We start from the raw sequence: 15,247 nt of genomic DNA, 5'->3' as shown, positions 1-15,247 counted from the left end.
AATCAATTGAACCGCAGGTTATCTATTGAAACCATGAACTGATATCTCAATTAGTTTAATGATCAGTCCAGTTTTCATAATATTGCCTTAGAAGCTAAGATTGGGTAATGGCTAGTTGAATCTTTTTCCCCTATTTTTTAATTAATATTCATATATTTTTTATTTTTTTGGAAGAATAATACATTTTTAATTTAATTGTCAATGAATCTTTTAGTAATTAATTTTTTTTGTGAGATTTTAATATAATTTTTCATAATTTATTTTTGGCCAAATTCATATATTTATTATTCAGGCTTTTAATTATACATCTCTTATTTTATGTTAGTGTCAAAAAAATTAAGAGGGAAAATTGGCATAACCCCGGTATGAAGTACTGTGATAAAAATTTGCATTTCTCCCATCAAGAAGGCATTTTCGTAACATAATATCTACTTTTCATGGTTTTGATAAAATTATATGGATTTTGTAATAAAACAATAAAATTATATAGATTTATTTATTTAGTATATAAGAAAAATTTTTTAATACAAAATCGATCATATATGTTCATCGAAAAAAAAATCGATCATATAGGCTCCTACTGCCCCATTTAGTAACGTGATATTTTTTTGATAAAATTATATACTCTTTTGTTAAAAAATATAAAATCTTTTTAATTAAATCTCACTTTAATAAAGTAATTACTTATTTTCAAACTGACATTATTTTTTTATATTTATTCCTATTTAATAGAGTGTTTCATCTTAAAATAAATATAAAGCAATTTATCAATAGGGTTACTTAAAAAAATAATTATTATATCTTAAAAGACTAAAAATGTCTTATATTTTTTAGCATTCAATCTCTTAAAAAATATCTTATATTTTTAAATGGAAGGATATATTAATGAAGTCTCGTTAAATACAATTAATAATATTATTTTCTTTCAATAAAAATATGAATTTTTAAAAATACTCTTCATTTAATATAACCTCAAAATTTTTTTTTAAAACATTAGAGAGAGAAGATAATTAAGAGGGTTAAATTGTACTTTTGAACTTTTAATTTTATACAAGCTTTTAGTCTAGTCTCTTAATTTCGTTAAAATATCTTTTCAATCCTTTAATTTTAATACTCCTAGGCCCTGTTTAGTATAAGGTATTAAATTTTATAGGATTAGGATTGGGATTGGGACTGGAATTAGAAATAAGTTTTAAAATCATGTTTTGTATAACATGGGATTAAAAAAAAGACTCAAGTTTAACCCAAAAAAATAGTTAAAAGATAATGTTGCCCTCATCTTCTCCATCATCATCCTCTCTCTTGCAAGCTTTATCGGCACCGATGGATGGCAAGGAGTTGCTCAGCCTTTGCCATCTTTGCTCCTATTTGCACCTGTGTCGACATCATTGGTGGAGGGTGGCTCCGTCTCTGTCTCTACTTACTCCTGTTCTATCCTTGTCAAACCATAAATCAGAAACCCAGATCTAAAACCCATGAACGAGAAACCCAGATCTTAAAGGAAAAAGTAAAACAGAGAGTCAGAGGTTAGCACGCACACACCTTGTCTTTCATTTTCTTATTGCTTGAGTTTCCAACGATCCAGAGCAAGAAGAGTAAGAGAGAACAGAAACCCTCACCTCCATCGTTCAATCTACATCCTCTTCCATCGTCCTCAACGTCATTGGCATGGTGGGGCAAGCACGTCTGCCGCTGCTGGGAGGTTCAGAACCAGATTCCTGCCTTTCCTCTGTTTCACGCTGCCAATCGTTCATCCTTGCGACTTGCTGTTAAGCTCATCCTTCCATCACCATCGCTACTGGAGTTGCTGTCGTCTGTTACTGTAAGGAGTTTCATTCAGGTCATGAACTCTCTTGTCTTTGCGTTGCTGTCGATCCGTGCCCTCCCTATCTCTACATTGCAGCAGTGCTCTTCCGTCGTCTCTGCTCCTGTTCGCACTTGTGTTGATGTCGTTGGTAGACAATGGCTTCATCTTTATATTCCCCTGCTCCTGTTCTGTCCCTATCATGCGATGATAGCCATCCTTGCGTTGTTGAAGTCATCTTCAATGGAGTGTACAAGGTTAAGGATGATGGAGGAGATCCATGTGCGATGATGGAGGAGTAAGCTGACTGGGTAGGTTTTTGATAAGGGCATTTCAGTCATGAAAATTTCAATCCCAGGATTGAAATTGCAGTACCAAGCCGGGGAGGTGGTATTGAGTATTCCCACCTAGATGGGATTGGGTTTGAGAATAAATTTGTAATTATCACCTAACAAACATAAAAGCTTGGTATTACTCAATTCCAAACCCATCCTACTTAGCTAGTGCTGCGTACCAAATGAGCCCTTAGTTCTAAACGATTATTTTGTGCCAATCATTATTCTTTTTTTAAAAAATTAAAGTTAATGTGTTAACATTTAAGAATGTCTAGTCAATATTTAAGAGTTTAATACATGAGTTTTTTGTTGATAAAACTAATAGTGTTAAGATTAAAGGATTGAAATGAGATTTTATAAAATCAAATATTTAAAATGAAGTATTGTGTAAATTAAAAGATTAAATATATAAATTAACTTAATTAAGAGTGAATGATAGTATTGGAATAATAATAATTAATGAAATTTTATTTCTTTCAAAACATGCATTTTGAAACACCAAAACATCTAAAAATGTCTTACAAATAAGATGAAGTAGCTTTTATGATTTAGAAATAAGATGCATCATGTTAAAACAGTCAATTTTACTGATCTCTTGAACGAAATTGTTCTATGCTCATTGTTGAAATTCAAGGTCTCCTAGTAGAAAATAAAGACTAATCCCTTTATTGGATCACTAGGAATAAAATTAAAAATAAGAGTTAGGCTGGTCAATTAAGTCTATTTTTATAAAAGTTTGGACCTAAAAAGTGTTATTTTTTATGAAAATTTAGAACCAAATAGGTTGCTCATTGAAACTCATTTTTATAAAAGTTTAAACTTTAAAATGAAACTTTTATTTTAAAAAGTAGGGATTTTAAAACTTAGCCTAATAGGTGTTGACAAATGGACCCGAATGGCTTGTTTGGACCCATTTTTATTTTATCCCTAAAAAAAATATTTTTAATTTCAAAATTAAATTTAAGATTTAAAATAAATGTTTATACTTTAAAATTAAAATTTATAATATTTATTTTTAAATTTTAAATTATTACAATTTGTATTTTTTAAAATGTGAAATTTATAATTGAAAATTTTAATTTTTAAAAATTCAAACAGAAATAAAAAATAATAAAAAGGGGCTTACGGCCTAGCTCTAAGCCTTCTGTATAAGGATCGAAATTCAGACAATAATTAATTTTAGAGTAACCAAGTTTATGGGCTTAAGTCTCTATGAGCCGAGCTTCTATAGGTTCAATTCACTTGTTTCTCAACTATAAAAAAACTGAATTTTAAAGCCTGATTCTAATGAGCTTTGAAAAATAAGCTTAAATTTGAATGTCTTGTTTTTGTTTTACTTTTAAAATTAAAAATTTTTAATTTTTAAATTAAATTTAAACTTTAAAGTATATATTTATATTTTAAAATTAAAATTTTTAAGCATGCAAATCCCTTTTTTGGAAGTAAGCTAAGAAATCTATGCAACTCCTCTTAGAGTTTGTTTGGTTGGAGAGAAGGGAAGAAAAAAAGAGAAAAAATTTTAAATAAGGAGAGGGGAGCGTCTTGTTTAGATGGGACAAGGCAAGAGGAGGAGCTCCTCTACTCATTTGGTAAGGTTTAGGGAGGAAAATTTTTTTTAAATTTTTCCTTTCCTTCCCTCCAAAACTTCCTTCCAAATTAGAGGGATCCCCTCCTCCCCTCTCTTATGTTGGGGGGTTTTTAGAGGGGAGGAGAGGGAAAATGCTTCCCTCCCTTCATTTGGTTTAGAAATTTTGGAGGAGAAGAGAGTTAAAATAACCTTTTATATTGCTCCCCTTTAAATTGAGATTTTTTTGAAAGGGAGCTAATTTTTTTTAACTATTTTACCCTTATTTAATTTTTAATATTCTAAGTATACTTATAATTAAAAAAACTTTTTTCATATCAGATTGTACTTCACTCTTAAACTTTGATTGATCTCATTAGATTTTTTTTTAAAAAATTACATTTCATCAAATTTGATTATACATTTCGTTATTTATTTTTTTATGAAAAATTGTTATCATTACAATTATTGGTTTAATTTTTTTTTACATATTGACAATATGATAGGATGAGAGTAAATTTTTAAAAAATCATGCAATTTAAATTGAGATGTAAAATTATTTTTCTACAAGAAAAAATTAAATTAATATATAGGGATATAATAATAAGTTAGTTATTATCTTTCCTCTCATTTTCTCCTAAATGAAATAAAGGATTATTCAAAACCATTCCTTTCAAATAAAACCAAACAAAATAATATTAAAACTTGTCCCTCTCCTCTTCTTGAACCAAACATGCCTCCCCTCCCTTTAAATCAAACACACCTTTAAAACTATGTTTGGTGGAAAGGGAGGGGAGGGGCCCCCCAATTTGGGGGGAGAGGAGAGGAAAAATTTTCTCCCCCCTCCTATCGAACCAAACATGTCTTAAATTTCAAGAGTTAGGAAGTTATATATATTAACAAAATATAACAATATTATATATATACTCATTAATTTTTTAAAATCAAATTTAGTTTATTTATCTAATATTAATAAAAATATCTTATGCAAATATAATTTTTAGACAGATTTATTTCAAAACAATCATTTTCAAGCTTGACATTTTTCTTTTGCCAATTAATCCAAACATAATTTAAGAGATTCAAGGATTCATCATTTTTATGGCCAGATTCATTGATTTATCATTAAACGAAGTTAATTTGTGACGTGTGACGGAATGTATAATCTTACATTTCAATATTTCAATTACAATTATAATTTTGGTAGTTTTTTGTGTAATCTTGCAATGAACTTTTTTTTTTTGTTAGCATTCATGAAGTTTTGATGGGCATCATGGCCCAAAAAATCAAAGTTCAGACCCAAAAAAGAGGCACGATTTTCTTTTCCGCTGAATCAATCCCTTAATGGTTGATGGCCAAAATCAAAATTTTGTTACAACAACAATAATAACAAATTTTTATCTCATTAGATGAAGTCGGTTATATAAATTACAAGATATCATTATGATCTATCATTTATTAAGCTTTTAAAAATATTATTAATTAAGAGATCGTGTTCAACAATTTTCAAAAGTATTCTTAGTCTTTAATTTATATTCCAAAATTTTTTTAATAATATAAAATTTTAAATTTTAAATAATGAGGATAAAAATTTAAGTTTGACATATAGGAAAAAATATAAATATTTTAATATACATTAATATCAAATGACATTTCAAAAGTTAACTTGCAGTTTCTTCTTGTATAAGAAATCCGTCCACATGATGTATCAAAAACTTATCTACAATGTTTTTAATAAAATTGGGATAACATGATTATATCAAAAATTTAGGAGAACACACTTTAAGATTATATTTCAAAAACCAAAGAAGATAAAGTTGAACAAATTCACATTCATTAACATTTTAAAGTGGGTAGGTGTTATAAGTTAGGTTGTTCCAAATCTAATCTTTTAATTGGTAAAGCAATTGCCGGTGAAAAGAAAAAGAAATGTTTATAGGAAAGTTAATCATCATTTAATATTTGGTTAAAATATATTTTTAGCCTCATAATTTTATATAATATTTTAATTTAATCTCTTAATTTTATAAAATATATTTTTTATCCTTTTAATCATAACATCATTAGTTTTAAATGATTACTTTTTAAATTAATTATTGTTATTTAAAAAATTATACTGAATATCTCAATATTTACAAATATTTTATTGATATTTAAAAGTTTAATGTAAAATTTTTGTATGATGAAATTAACAATGTTAATATTAAAAGATTAAAATTATATTTTATAAAATTTAAAAATTAAAATAAAATTTATCTTGTATAAACTTAAATGATTAAGTGTACTCCCTCCATTTAAAAATATATGACATTTTTAATCGAATCTCACCCTTCAATAAAATATTTATTTATTTTTTAACTAATCCTATCTTTCTAAATTTATTCCTATTAAATATTTTATAATAAATAAAAAGTTATTATTAATAGGGATATTTTAAAAAAATAATAATAATTATACTTTAAAAAATTAAAAATATTTTATATTTTAAATATTTAATTTTTTAAAAAATATTTATATTTTGAAATAGAGAAAGTATAATTTAACATTAATATTTCCATACTTTTTAATACGAGAAGCATTAGACGCACTCTTACGAAACGTTGAAGGAATTTCAAAGTTCAACGATGTTTTGGTTTGGTGGCATTCGGTAACTGGACCCTCTGATTCTGTCATCTCGAAGAAGAAACGTAATTCGCACCCGTTGGTCATCTTTCCCTTCCAATCACAAAAGCTTCAAAAGCTACGCGAAATTTCTTTTTTTGACCTGATACACAAAAAGTTGATAACTGGAAGATACTCACAGGAATAAATCCATTTCTCTCTCCTAAGCATTTTGAAAAATTTCAATTTCTTCCGGATTTCCAATCAACCCACTAAACCCTATTGCTTGGAGATCGTTTGCTGCTAGGTTCATCTCTCCCACGTTCTGGGTCTGTGGTTGATCATTTCCATGTCTCGGATGTATACATGCCTTGGTCTTATTTTGAGCCTGCTTTGTGGTACTGTGACTTCGACGTCTTCCTCATTGGGATCAGCTCGTTCGATCCTTCGGGTCGTGAACGATAATAATAAAAATGATGATAATCGAGATTATGCTATTGATTTGAATGCAACGAGTTTCAGTAAAGTTCTGAAGGATACACCGGCTGCTTTTGCCATTGTCGAATTCTTTGCCCATTGGTTAGTGATTGTATGAGAAACAAAATTTCAATTTTATGCCCTTTTATTCTTGGATTGATTTAGTTTTCCGTCGGGTATTGAATTTCTTAATTATTATTTTACTTTTCTTAATGGATATGCTCTTAATGCTATGGGGGCCCTATTTATTCGGGTAAGTTGAAGGAAGTTGATAGAACATTTGATCGGCAAAATAGATCTGCTTGTAAAATAATGAGATATGAATTCATGCGACAAATATTTGTATTTTTGAAGCCGCAATGATAGCAGATGGAGTATTATGATGCATTTTTTATGCTGTCCTTTTATCTAGCATAATTTGTAGTTTGATGTAAAAGTCATTGGAGATGTGGCAAATATTAAGAGCTAAAGGCTACCTGCTTTCTTTAACTGAGGTTTTTAACAGTAGAGGTGAATGATAAGAGAAAAACAAGTGGTTGGATAAATCAAAACATCACTTGTATCTCTGGAAAAACTGCCATCTTTAAACCATTCGCTTCATCTTGCCTTCCTCCATTCTTTGCATGTGGGCAAAGACTGATTTTATAGATTAATGGCACAATTTTTACTATCAAGTTCAACGTATGAAGCATGTAAACCACTAGATTTTTATGCTGTTATTGTTATGATTACTAAACTACTTTGTTGTATACTTGCAACATACTTCTGACATGCTGTTGGAGTACAACTGTACATTTATTAGATATACTGATAGCTGAATCTATTTATAACTTCAAAGATCATGGTATTAATTATAGTTCTTGTTTTCACCCTAACATATCGACCTATTTTATAATCTCTTTGTTTTCAGTTTAATCCATATTTTTCACTTGATTCAACTCCTAGTTGCTGTCTTCCATTTTATATTTTCCATGAATGCTTTTTCTATATTATTGCTTTAATCTGTGATACAATGTTTCCTAAGAAAGAAATAACTATTATAGTGATATAATTCTGGAATTTTCTGTGATTTACGTGCTCTATGTTTGTCCTAGTCCATGTTCCATATTTATGTATATTGTAAATTCCTGATGAGATGCTACTATTCGAATTTGTTAAAGCTTTTACATTTACTATGCTTTTCCCTAAATTCTTAATTTTTATGTATCTAAGAAGTATATGATCAGTGTATTCATATTATAGCTTATTCTTCAAATATCAAAATGACATTGAATAAACAATTGTCTGCCTGCTTCACTCTATGATTTATGAATGTGCTATCTTTTATGAAAGAAGAATTAACTTGTTGAGTCGAACCCAAAACAGTTGTTGAATTGTGTTTGTCTGTTGACCCCCTCCCCTAAAAAAGAAAAGTCTAGTTTTTGCATATTAAAGTGAGCGAATATTGTCCTTCAATAAGAAAATATTTATTTTTCTCTGCAATCCAATTGATGTTTTTTTTTATTTTTAGTTTGGAAGTTATATTCTGCTGTTTAAGTATTTAGGGATGACAGCTTAGGGCCTCATAAAAAAATAGTTAAGTGTATTTGCTGATGTCCTTTACTTTTCTGGCAGGTGCCCTGCTTGTAGGAGTTATAAGGTATTAATACCTAAAAGTTCTAGTTTATCTTTTATGAATTTTGCTGTCCATCATTTCAGCTCATGACTATCTGCTCTCTGAATATATATGACAGCCGCACTATGAAAAGGTTGCAAGGCTTTTTAACGGACCTGATGCAGTGCATCCAGGAATTGTATTGATGGCAAGGGTAGATTGTGCCTTGAAGGTATGCGCATCACCTATTATTTTCTTCTCCAGGTGTGCTTTTATATTTATGCTAATTTCAGTGTCTACCCTCTAGCTGCTAGGTATTTTTCTTCTTCAGAAAATATTTGTCTTTCAGGATAGTCTTACATGCTTTGAGGCAAAATAAAGTGAAAATCTTGGGAGAAAGGATTTCGTCTGCCAATGATAGAAGATAAAAAAAATTAGATGATCCAAAACTCATATAAATCGAAATGGATATCATTGCTCATAAGATTTAATGAGGAAATCATGTTCTGGACTAAGAATGTAATTTTCAGGGCAATTAACCAATGATTTAAGATTATGGAAACATATAATTGCATTATGTATGATTTTACCTGAGATGATTGGGTCTTCATTTAGAATTTGTTTCTATATAGAGTATATTGCATAACTCAGACTTACATGATAATACAATCAATAACATTTTTTTGAAATTTTTCTTGATTTAATAATGTGCTTACCTATCATATAACAATTTGAGGATTGACATGTTGCTTCTGCTTCACCTGCAGTCATCAATTTTCCTAATGGGTTGTTTGTATGTAAAACTTGGGAAAAAAGAGAAGATTTGCTGCTGGCAGTAAGCATGCTGAGAAAAGGATTGTTATTTTTTTTTTTTTTGGGATTAATTAGAATACCAGAATAAAGAAAAGCTTTCAGCATTGAGATATTCAATCTTGACTACTATACCTCTTATTTTTTCCCTAGAAAATACTGGGAAATTTAAAACAAATCTAAGATTCCCCCACTTCATCTCCTCCAATTCTGATGCATTCCCTGAAAATCTTATTCAATCATACATTTATTGTGAATACTTTTTGATCGATCAACTCTGCCATTTTTTTTAATTTAATTCTTACTTCTCTAAACATCTGGTACTTAATTTTATACATTGGTGACACATACCTTGGTGATTTGTCCTTCTTTTAACTTCTTTGGCAGCACAGATAAATACTAAACTCTGTGATAAGTTTTCTGTTGGTCATTATCCTATGCTTCTTTGGGGCCCTCCTTCTAAATTTGTTGCTGGTGGTTGGGAACCAAAAAAAGACAAAGTTTATATTTGGATGATTGATGATGGGCGCACAGCTGATAGGCTGCTTAATTGGATCAACAAGCAAATGGGCAGGTATGAGGTACACACGCATTATTGTTAACATAAGCCCGTCACCATGCCTACCAGAGGCTTATATTAAAAAATATTCTAAAATTTCCTCTTTTCCTGTTAACCTCTTAAGCGTTGTGAGAAGTGTATTTGACTAGAAATAGTCACCACATAAGAATCAAATGTTGGCCCTGCATCTCAACAAGTGGGGGAAGCCATCTTGTTGGTGGGTCAATTGACTGCTAGTTATTAGTGGAATTTTAGCAAAATGTATATATGACCAAGATTTAGGGCCTCTTAAGTCATTAAATAATTAATAATACACCAGAGAGGCTTGAGGTTTTTTTTTTTTTTGTGAAATATTATTTTTAATTAGGGTATGCAATGTCATGGGCAGTAGGATAAAGATTAGTCATAAAGAATTCAAGACCTACTGACTAAGGAGTATAAAATAATTAAACTATATAAATTCAAGAGTCTAAAAGCTTGTGGGAACATTTCACAGTGCATCTGACGGGACATGCATTTAGTGCAATACATTTTTCCAAAAAATGGTGTGAAATTGACTTGTACCAATTTTCTTGTCTATAACTTTTAATGTTCTTAATGTTGCAGTTCATTTGGCCTGGATGATCAGAAATTTGAAAATGAGAATCTTTCATCCAATGTGTCAGACCCTGAACAGGTCCTTTGACAATCCAGACAAATTTTATTGGATTTAGTTTAATTATAATTTCTTTTTTATTTTTGTTAAAATATTTACATGCATGCTGTATATGATGAAAGATTGCAAGAGCTGTCTATGATGTTGAAGAGGCAACAGCCATAGCTTTTGACATCATCTCAGAGCACAAGGTGATTTTTTCCCCATGACTTTCTCCTTAATGTTCTTACTTGCTTTGTTTTTGTAAGTGGATGATACAGCACATGCTCTCTGGGATGCAGATGGTAAAGCCTGAAACCCGTGCTTCACTCATAAAGTTTCTTCAGCTTTTGGTGGCTCATCATCCTTCTAGGAGGTATGAGGAACCACCTCTTAATGTGTTCTGCCTATCCAGGTTTTAGCATAAATTTCTTTTCTTCTATTCTGAATCATTTATTTCAGATGTCGGAAGGGTGCTGCTGAATTACTTGTGAGCTTTGATGACTTGTACCCAGCAGATTTGCAGTCAGCTAATAGTCAGGAAGGTGACGGTGGAAATGTTGTGGCAAGGAACTTTCAGATTTGTGGAAAATATGTACCTCGTGGGTACTGGGTAGGATCAATAATTTCACTTCTGTTCTGTTATTTGGTGAAGTATTGGTTTTTTTGTCAATTGTGTGGCCCATGCTGTGAGCTTGATTTTTTTCTTTCGGTGAAATAAGCTTGGATATTTTATTTAGTTAAATTTTGTGTGGCCTACTGTTGTCATGTGCATTAGAAAAAATATATAATTCGTTAGAAGTATAACTAGCTAGTGCCAGATGAGAAGAAAGAATTACTTATCATCTTAGTAAATTATGTAATGATCATTTGGGATGGAGGGCTTGTATTTGGATACAACAACAACAAGCCTTTATCCCACTAGGTGGGGTCGGCTACATGGATTGCAAGACGCCATTGTGCTCTATCATTTATTAAGCTTTTAGAAATATTATTAATTAGGATATCACGTTCAACAACTTCCAAGAGTGTTCTCTTAGGCCTTCCTCTACCTCTCTTAATCGGACTCAAAGTTATATGTTCCACTCTTCTCACTGGTGCCTCCCTTGGTCTTCTTTATACATGCTCAAACCATCTCAACCGATTTTCTACCATTTTTTCCTCAATAGGTGCCACCCTCACTTTTTCACGTATGTGCTCATTTCGAATTTTATCTTTACGTGTATGTCCGCACATCCATCGTAACATTCTCATCTCTGCTACTCCAACTTTATGCTCTTGCTGTCCTGTTAGAGCCCGGAGGGCTTGTATTTGGATAATTGAAATAATTCAGATTCAGGCTAATTATCATACTATTCATTCAGGAGTATTATTGTCAGTAAAGGTGTTTGAACTTAAGGGTATCTGATGTTACCATGTTATTGAGATTTTGTGCTGGAGATTCCTTTGATATTTGTGTTCCTCGTTCAGGTTTGCCTATGAATATGCTTATAATCATCAGTCTTAAGAGATTACCCTTCATTATTATGATTTATTTGAGTTGAGTTATTGTTTTACTTATCTTCACATTCTGTGTCACTGACATACTATTTTCTGGGTTAAAATATATGCCTACGGGTGGTGAATGCTATTGGTTATTGATACCAAGTGGAACCCATGTACCTGTGTTGAAATATCTATATATAGTATTAAAACTCCAACAAGTCTCACTATTCATGAGCTATTCATGCTCCATTGCATGGAAAACACAGTAATTTGCATTAACAAGAAGTGGGATCCTTGTACTTGTGTTGAAGTATTTCCAGTAATAATGGTTCTTACCCCTGTGTCTACTGGTATTTTGTTCAACACACTGAAGTTTTGCTTGCCTTAAGTATTCCTTCAGGCTGCCTTTTTTTTTTAAGTGCGCTTTTCAAGGTATTATATAGTTGCTCTTACTTTTGTATCGCAATTCTTGAAAATATCTAGCCTTGTTATAATTTATATGCTTAACCAGAATTATTATATTCTTTAATCCTATGCTGTCTGACGTGACATTTCTGCTCTTGTTCTTGTTAAAATTGCCAGACTTTCCCAATTTTTAGGACCTTGGATCTTATGTTATTTAGTCAATTTTTATTTTTTTCTGTGGCTTTCCTCTCTTTCTATCAGTTATTTTTTTAAATAAGTTTGTGCTTGTTAATGGAAATTTACCTTTTTTTTTTTTTCCTCCTATTAGAATGAGAACGTTTCTGATTGCTTTGGTTTACTTGGATTGTTCTTCTGTAGATGTTCTGCCGTGGCAGCAAGAATGATACCAGGGGCTTTAGGTACTGCTTTGCCTTCTACATTCATATTTACGTTTTCAGTTCCATATCAAATCATGATATTTAACTACCCTTGTTTACATCCAAAAGTAAGTTGGAATTTTGTTCAGTAGCTGTGTACTCTTCTTGAGAAAAACAGATGCTGTATACACTCTGTATTATTCGATAAAACAGAATAATAGGTTTTATAGGCTTGGCTCCCACATAATTTGCCAAAATTACATGCTATAATCTGACACAACAACAAGCCTTATCCCACCATGTGAGGTTAGCTTAATACAACAACAATATCAGTAAATCAGATTAATGTTTGTTCCTAATATAGATGGACCTAATTAAATGATAATATTAAGTAAGAACTAATAAAAACAATAAACGGGAAAATAACTAAGTAAAACAGTGTTTTGGGCTTTGGCCTTGGATCTTTCAACACTCTCCCTCAAGTTGGGAAATAGATATCAATCGCTCACAGCCTGCTTTGTAATTCTTCAAATTGTTTTCTACTGAGTGGTTTCGTCACGATGTCTGCCACTTGATCTGTAGTGAGTATGAGAGATCAACGATTACCCCTTCAATTTTCTCCTTTATGAAATGTTTGTCAATCTCAACATGCTTCGTGATGGGCAGGGTTTTTTGCCATATCAATTGCAGATTTGCTGTCACACCATAATTTCATAGGAGTGTCATAGGGAACCTTTATTGGCAAGATAAAAAGTCATTGGGAAACCTGGAACTCTCTTAACAGCCTAGTGATTCATATCCCTCTGCAAACCTAGAGCAAAAGCTCTTAGTTCAGATTTAGCACTACTTGAAACCACTTGTTGCTTCTTGCTTCTCCAAGTTACCAGATTTCCCCACACAAAGTGGGGTACGCAGTGGTGGATCTCCTATCCGCTAGAGACCTTCCCCAATTTGCATCTGTGTAGATGTCTGTATTTCTTGTTCTTCTCTTCTCAAAGAAGAGACCTCTCCCTTGCTTGAATTGATGTGTTTGTACTAATGATTTTAGTAATTGTATTGATGACGATACTATTTTGCATGTTTTTCAAAATAATATGTACTGAGTGGCTTCGTCCCTCTCAGTAATCTTGGACTCTGCATAACGTGACAAAGTATGTCATAGCATCTTTGAACAAGGTGCCCTGTCTTATCATTCTTGTGTCCTCTTTATCAGCTGCGGTTTATGGGTTCTCCTGCATTCACTTTCAGTGAGAATCGAGGATGGAGAAAGTCAGTTTGCGTTTAATGCTACGTGTGATTTTGTACACAACTTTTTCATCTGTGAGGAATGTCGGCAGCATTTTTACAAGATGTGTTCAAGGTAAATTGAATCGAGACTACATTTCAGTTTCATCATTTAAGCCCATAAATTTCCCTTAGCTTGTGACCAATCAATAATGTTAATTTTTAGTGTGTCTAGTCCAATCAACAATGCTCGTGACTTTGCTCTCTGGTTGTGGAGTGCCCATAATATGGTTAACGAAAGGTTGATGAAAGAAGAAGCATCTCTGGGAACAGGTGATCCCAAATTTCCGAAGATGACATGGCCTCCAAAGAAGCTTTGTCCTACTTGTTACCAAGACCTTGGCCGGAGGTCCAACAGAGTTGAATGGAACAAGGATGAGGTTTACAAGTTTTTGACACGATACTATGGAGAAAAGCTTGCATCTCTATATAAGAACAAGGGCATAGGTGATAATGATGGAACCGAAGGAGCTGTTGAAGATTTAATAGTATCAAGTAATGCACTTGTGGTGCCTTTGGGTGCTGCATTGGCAATTGCTATTGCTAGCTGTGGTTTTGGAGCACTCGCCTGCTACTGGCGTTCCCAACAAAAAAGTCGGAAGTATTTTCACCAACTACACTCTTTAAAGAACATATGAGTGGAAGGGTAATGGATTCTTTCAAACTTCTTCAAGTCACAGTATTTTAAACTTGATGTATTGAAGTCATTTGTGGCTAATATGCTTTCATTTTTTTTTTTAAATTGAGGGTAGGCTTCTAGTGATCAAATTCCTTACTTAATGGTTATAAAAGATTTGGTACTATACTAAAGCTAGTTAATCATAGATGTTCTAGAACCATGTCAGTGACAATGTAGGAGATGAGTTGAGTTTCTGTTTCATGTTTCAGGCCAAGGAGAATTGGAAGTAGAATTAGAAGAGACGAGTACAGAGAAATGCAGACAAGGTGAATTGCGGCTCTGGTCACCAGAGAGAATAGCCAAAGTACTTTTTGAGATGTGTACAGAATAAGTTTCTTGGTTACATTTGGACTAGATTATTATTGATCTTACATCTTATTTTCACTAACTTTCCTTTGGGCAATGGTCACATCTAGTTCAGCTTAGAAAAAATTGGGGATGAAAGAGTATCAAGGTGCAAAATTTTGGTTGAAATTAGTTCTGAATTCCTTGTTATGATCAAAAGCAACTTGCGCAAGTCTAGGGCAAGAGATTACATTCTTGATGGTTCGACATTTTATACCGAACAAATGAATGGATTAACATCGGCCTTCTTGTTATTTAACTTAGTGGAATCGGTCATATTCCTCCTTTCTTTCT

The 15,247-nt window shown here is 31.8% G+C and overlaps 1 protein-coding gene across 2 annotated transcripts; it reads left to right on the top strand.

Moving 5' to 3' along the window:
• Positions 1 to 6,324: 6,324 nt before the first annotated feature.
• Positions 6,325 to 15,241, top strand: LOC129297396 (sulfhydryl oxidase 2-like). 2 transcript variants are annotated; one of them, XM_054935737.1, is made up of 12 exons: positions 6,325 to 6,883; positions 8,396 to 8,420; positions 8,515 to 8,607; positions 9,578 to 9,759; positions 10,351 to 10,420; positions 10,522 to 10,590; positions 10,681 to 10,754; positions 10,841 to 10,991; positions 12,647 to 12,687; positions 13,859 to 14,005; positions 14,105 to 14,575; positions 14,818 to 15,241. In XM_054935737.1, the coding sequence occupies exons 1-11, from the start codon at positions 6,654 to 6,656 to the stop codon at positions 14,565 to 14,567; spliced, it is 1,545 nt and encodes a 514-aa protein (XP_054791712.1). In that variant the 5' UTR covers positions 6,325 to 6,653; the 3' UTR covers positions 14,568 to 14,575; positions 14,818 to 15,241. The 2 variants fall into 2 exon arrangements, with proteins under 2 accessions (XP_054791712.1, XP_054791711.1); XM_054935736.1 differs by having other exon boundaries at positions 6,329 to 6,883; positions 14,096 to 14,575.
• The last annotated feature ends 6 nt before the right edge of the window (positions 15,242 to 15,247 follow it).

The sequence above is a fragment of the Prosopis cineraria genome, unplaced genomic scaffold, assembly GCF_029017545.1.
Source record: "Prosopis cineraria cultivar Desert tree isolate PC_DT_omini unplaced genomic scaffold, ASM2901754v1 PC511, whole genome shotgun sequence".
NCBI lineage: Eukaryota > Viridiplantae > Streptophyta > Magnoliopsida > Fabales > Fabaceae > Prosopis > Prosopis cineraria.
Note: the sequence above shows the minus strand (reverse complement) of the source record. Positions and strands in the feature narration are given on the sequence as shown.

Excerpts from the sequence above, each read along its gene's own strand:
- LOC129297396 (XM_054935736.1), top strand. The coding sequence starts at position 6,654 with ATGTCTCGGATGTATACATGCCTTGGTCTTATTTTGAGCCTGCTTTGT. Across the intron at positions 8,421-8,514 it reads CTGCTTGTAGGAGTTATAAG|CCGCACTATGAAAAGGTTGC; the intron begins GTATTAATACCT and ends TATATATGACAG. Across the intron at positions 10,421-10,521 it reads ATGTGTCAGACCCTGAACAG|ATTGCAAGAGCTGTCTATGA; the intron begins GTCCTTTGACAA and ends ATATGATGAAAG.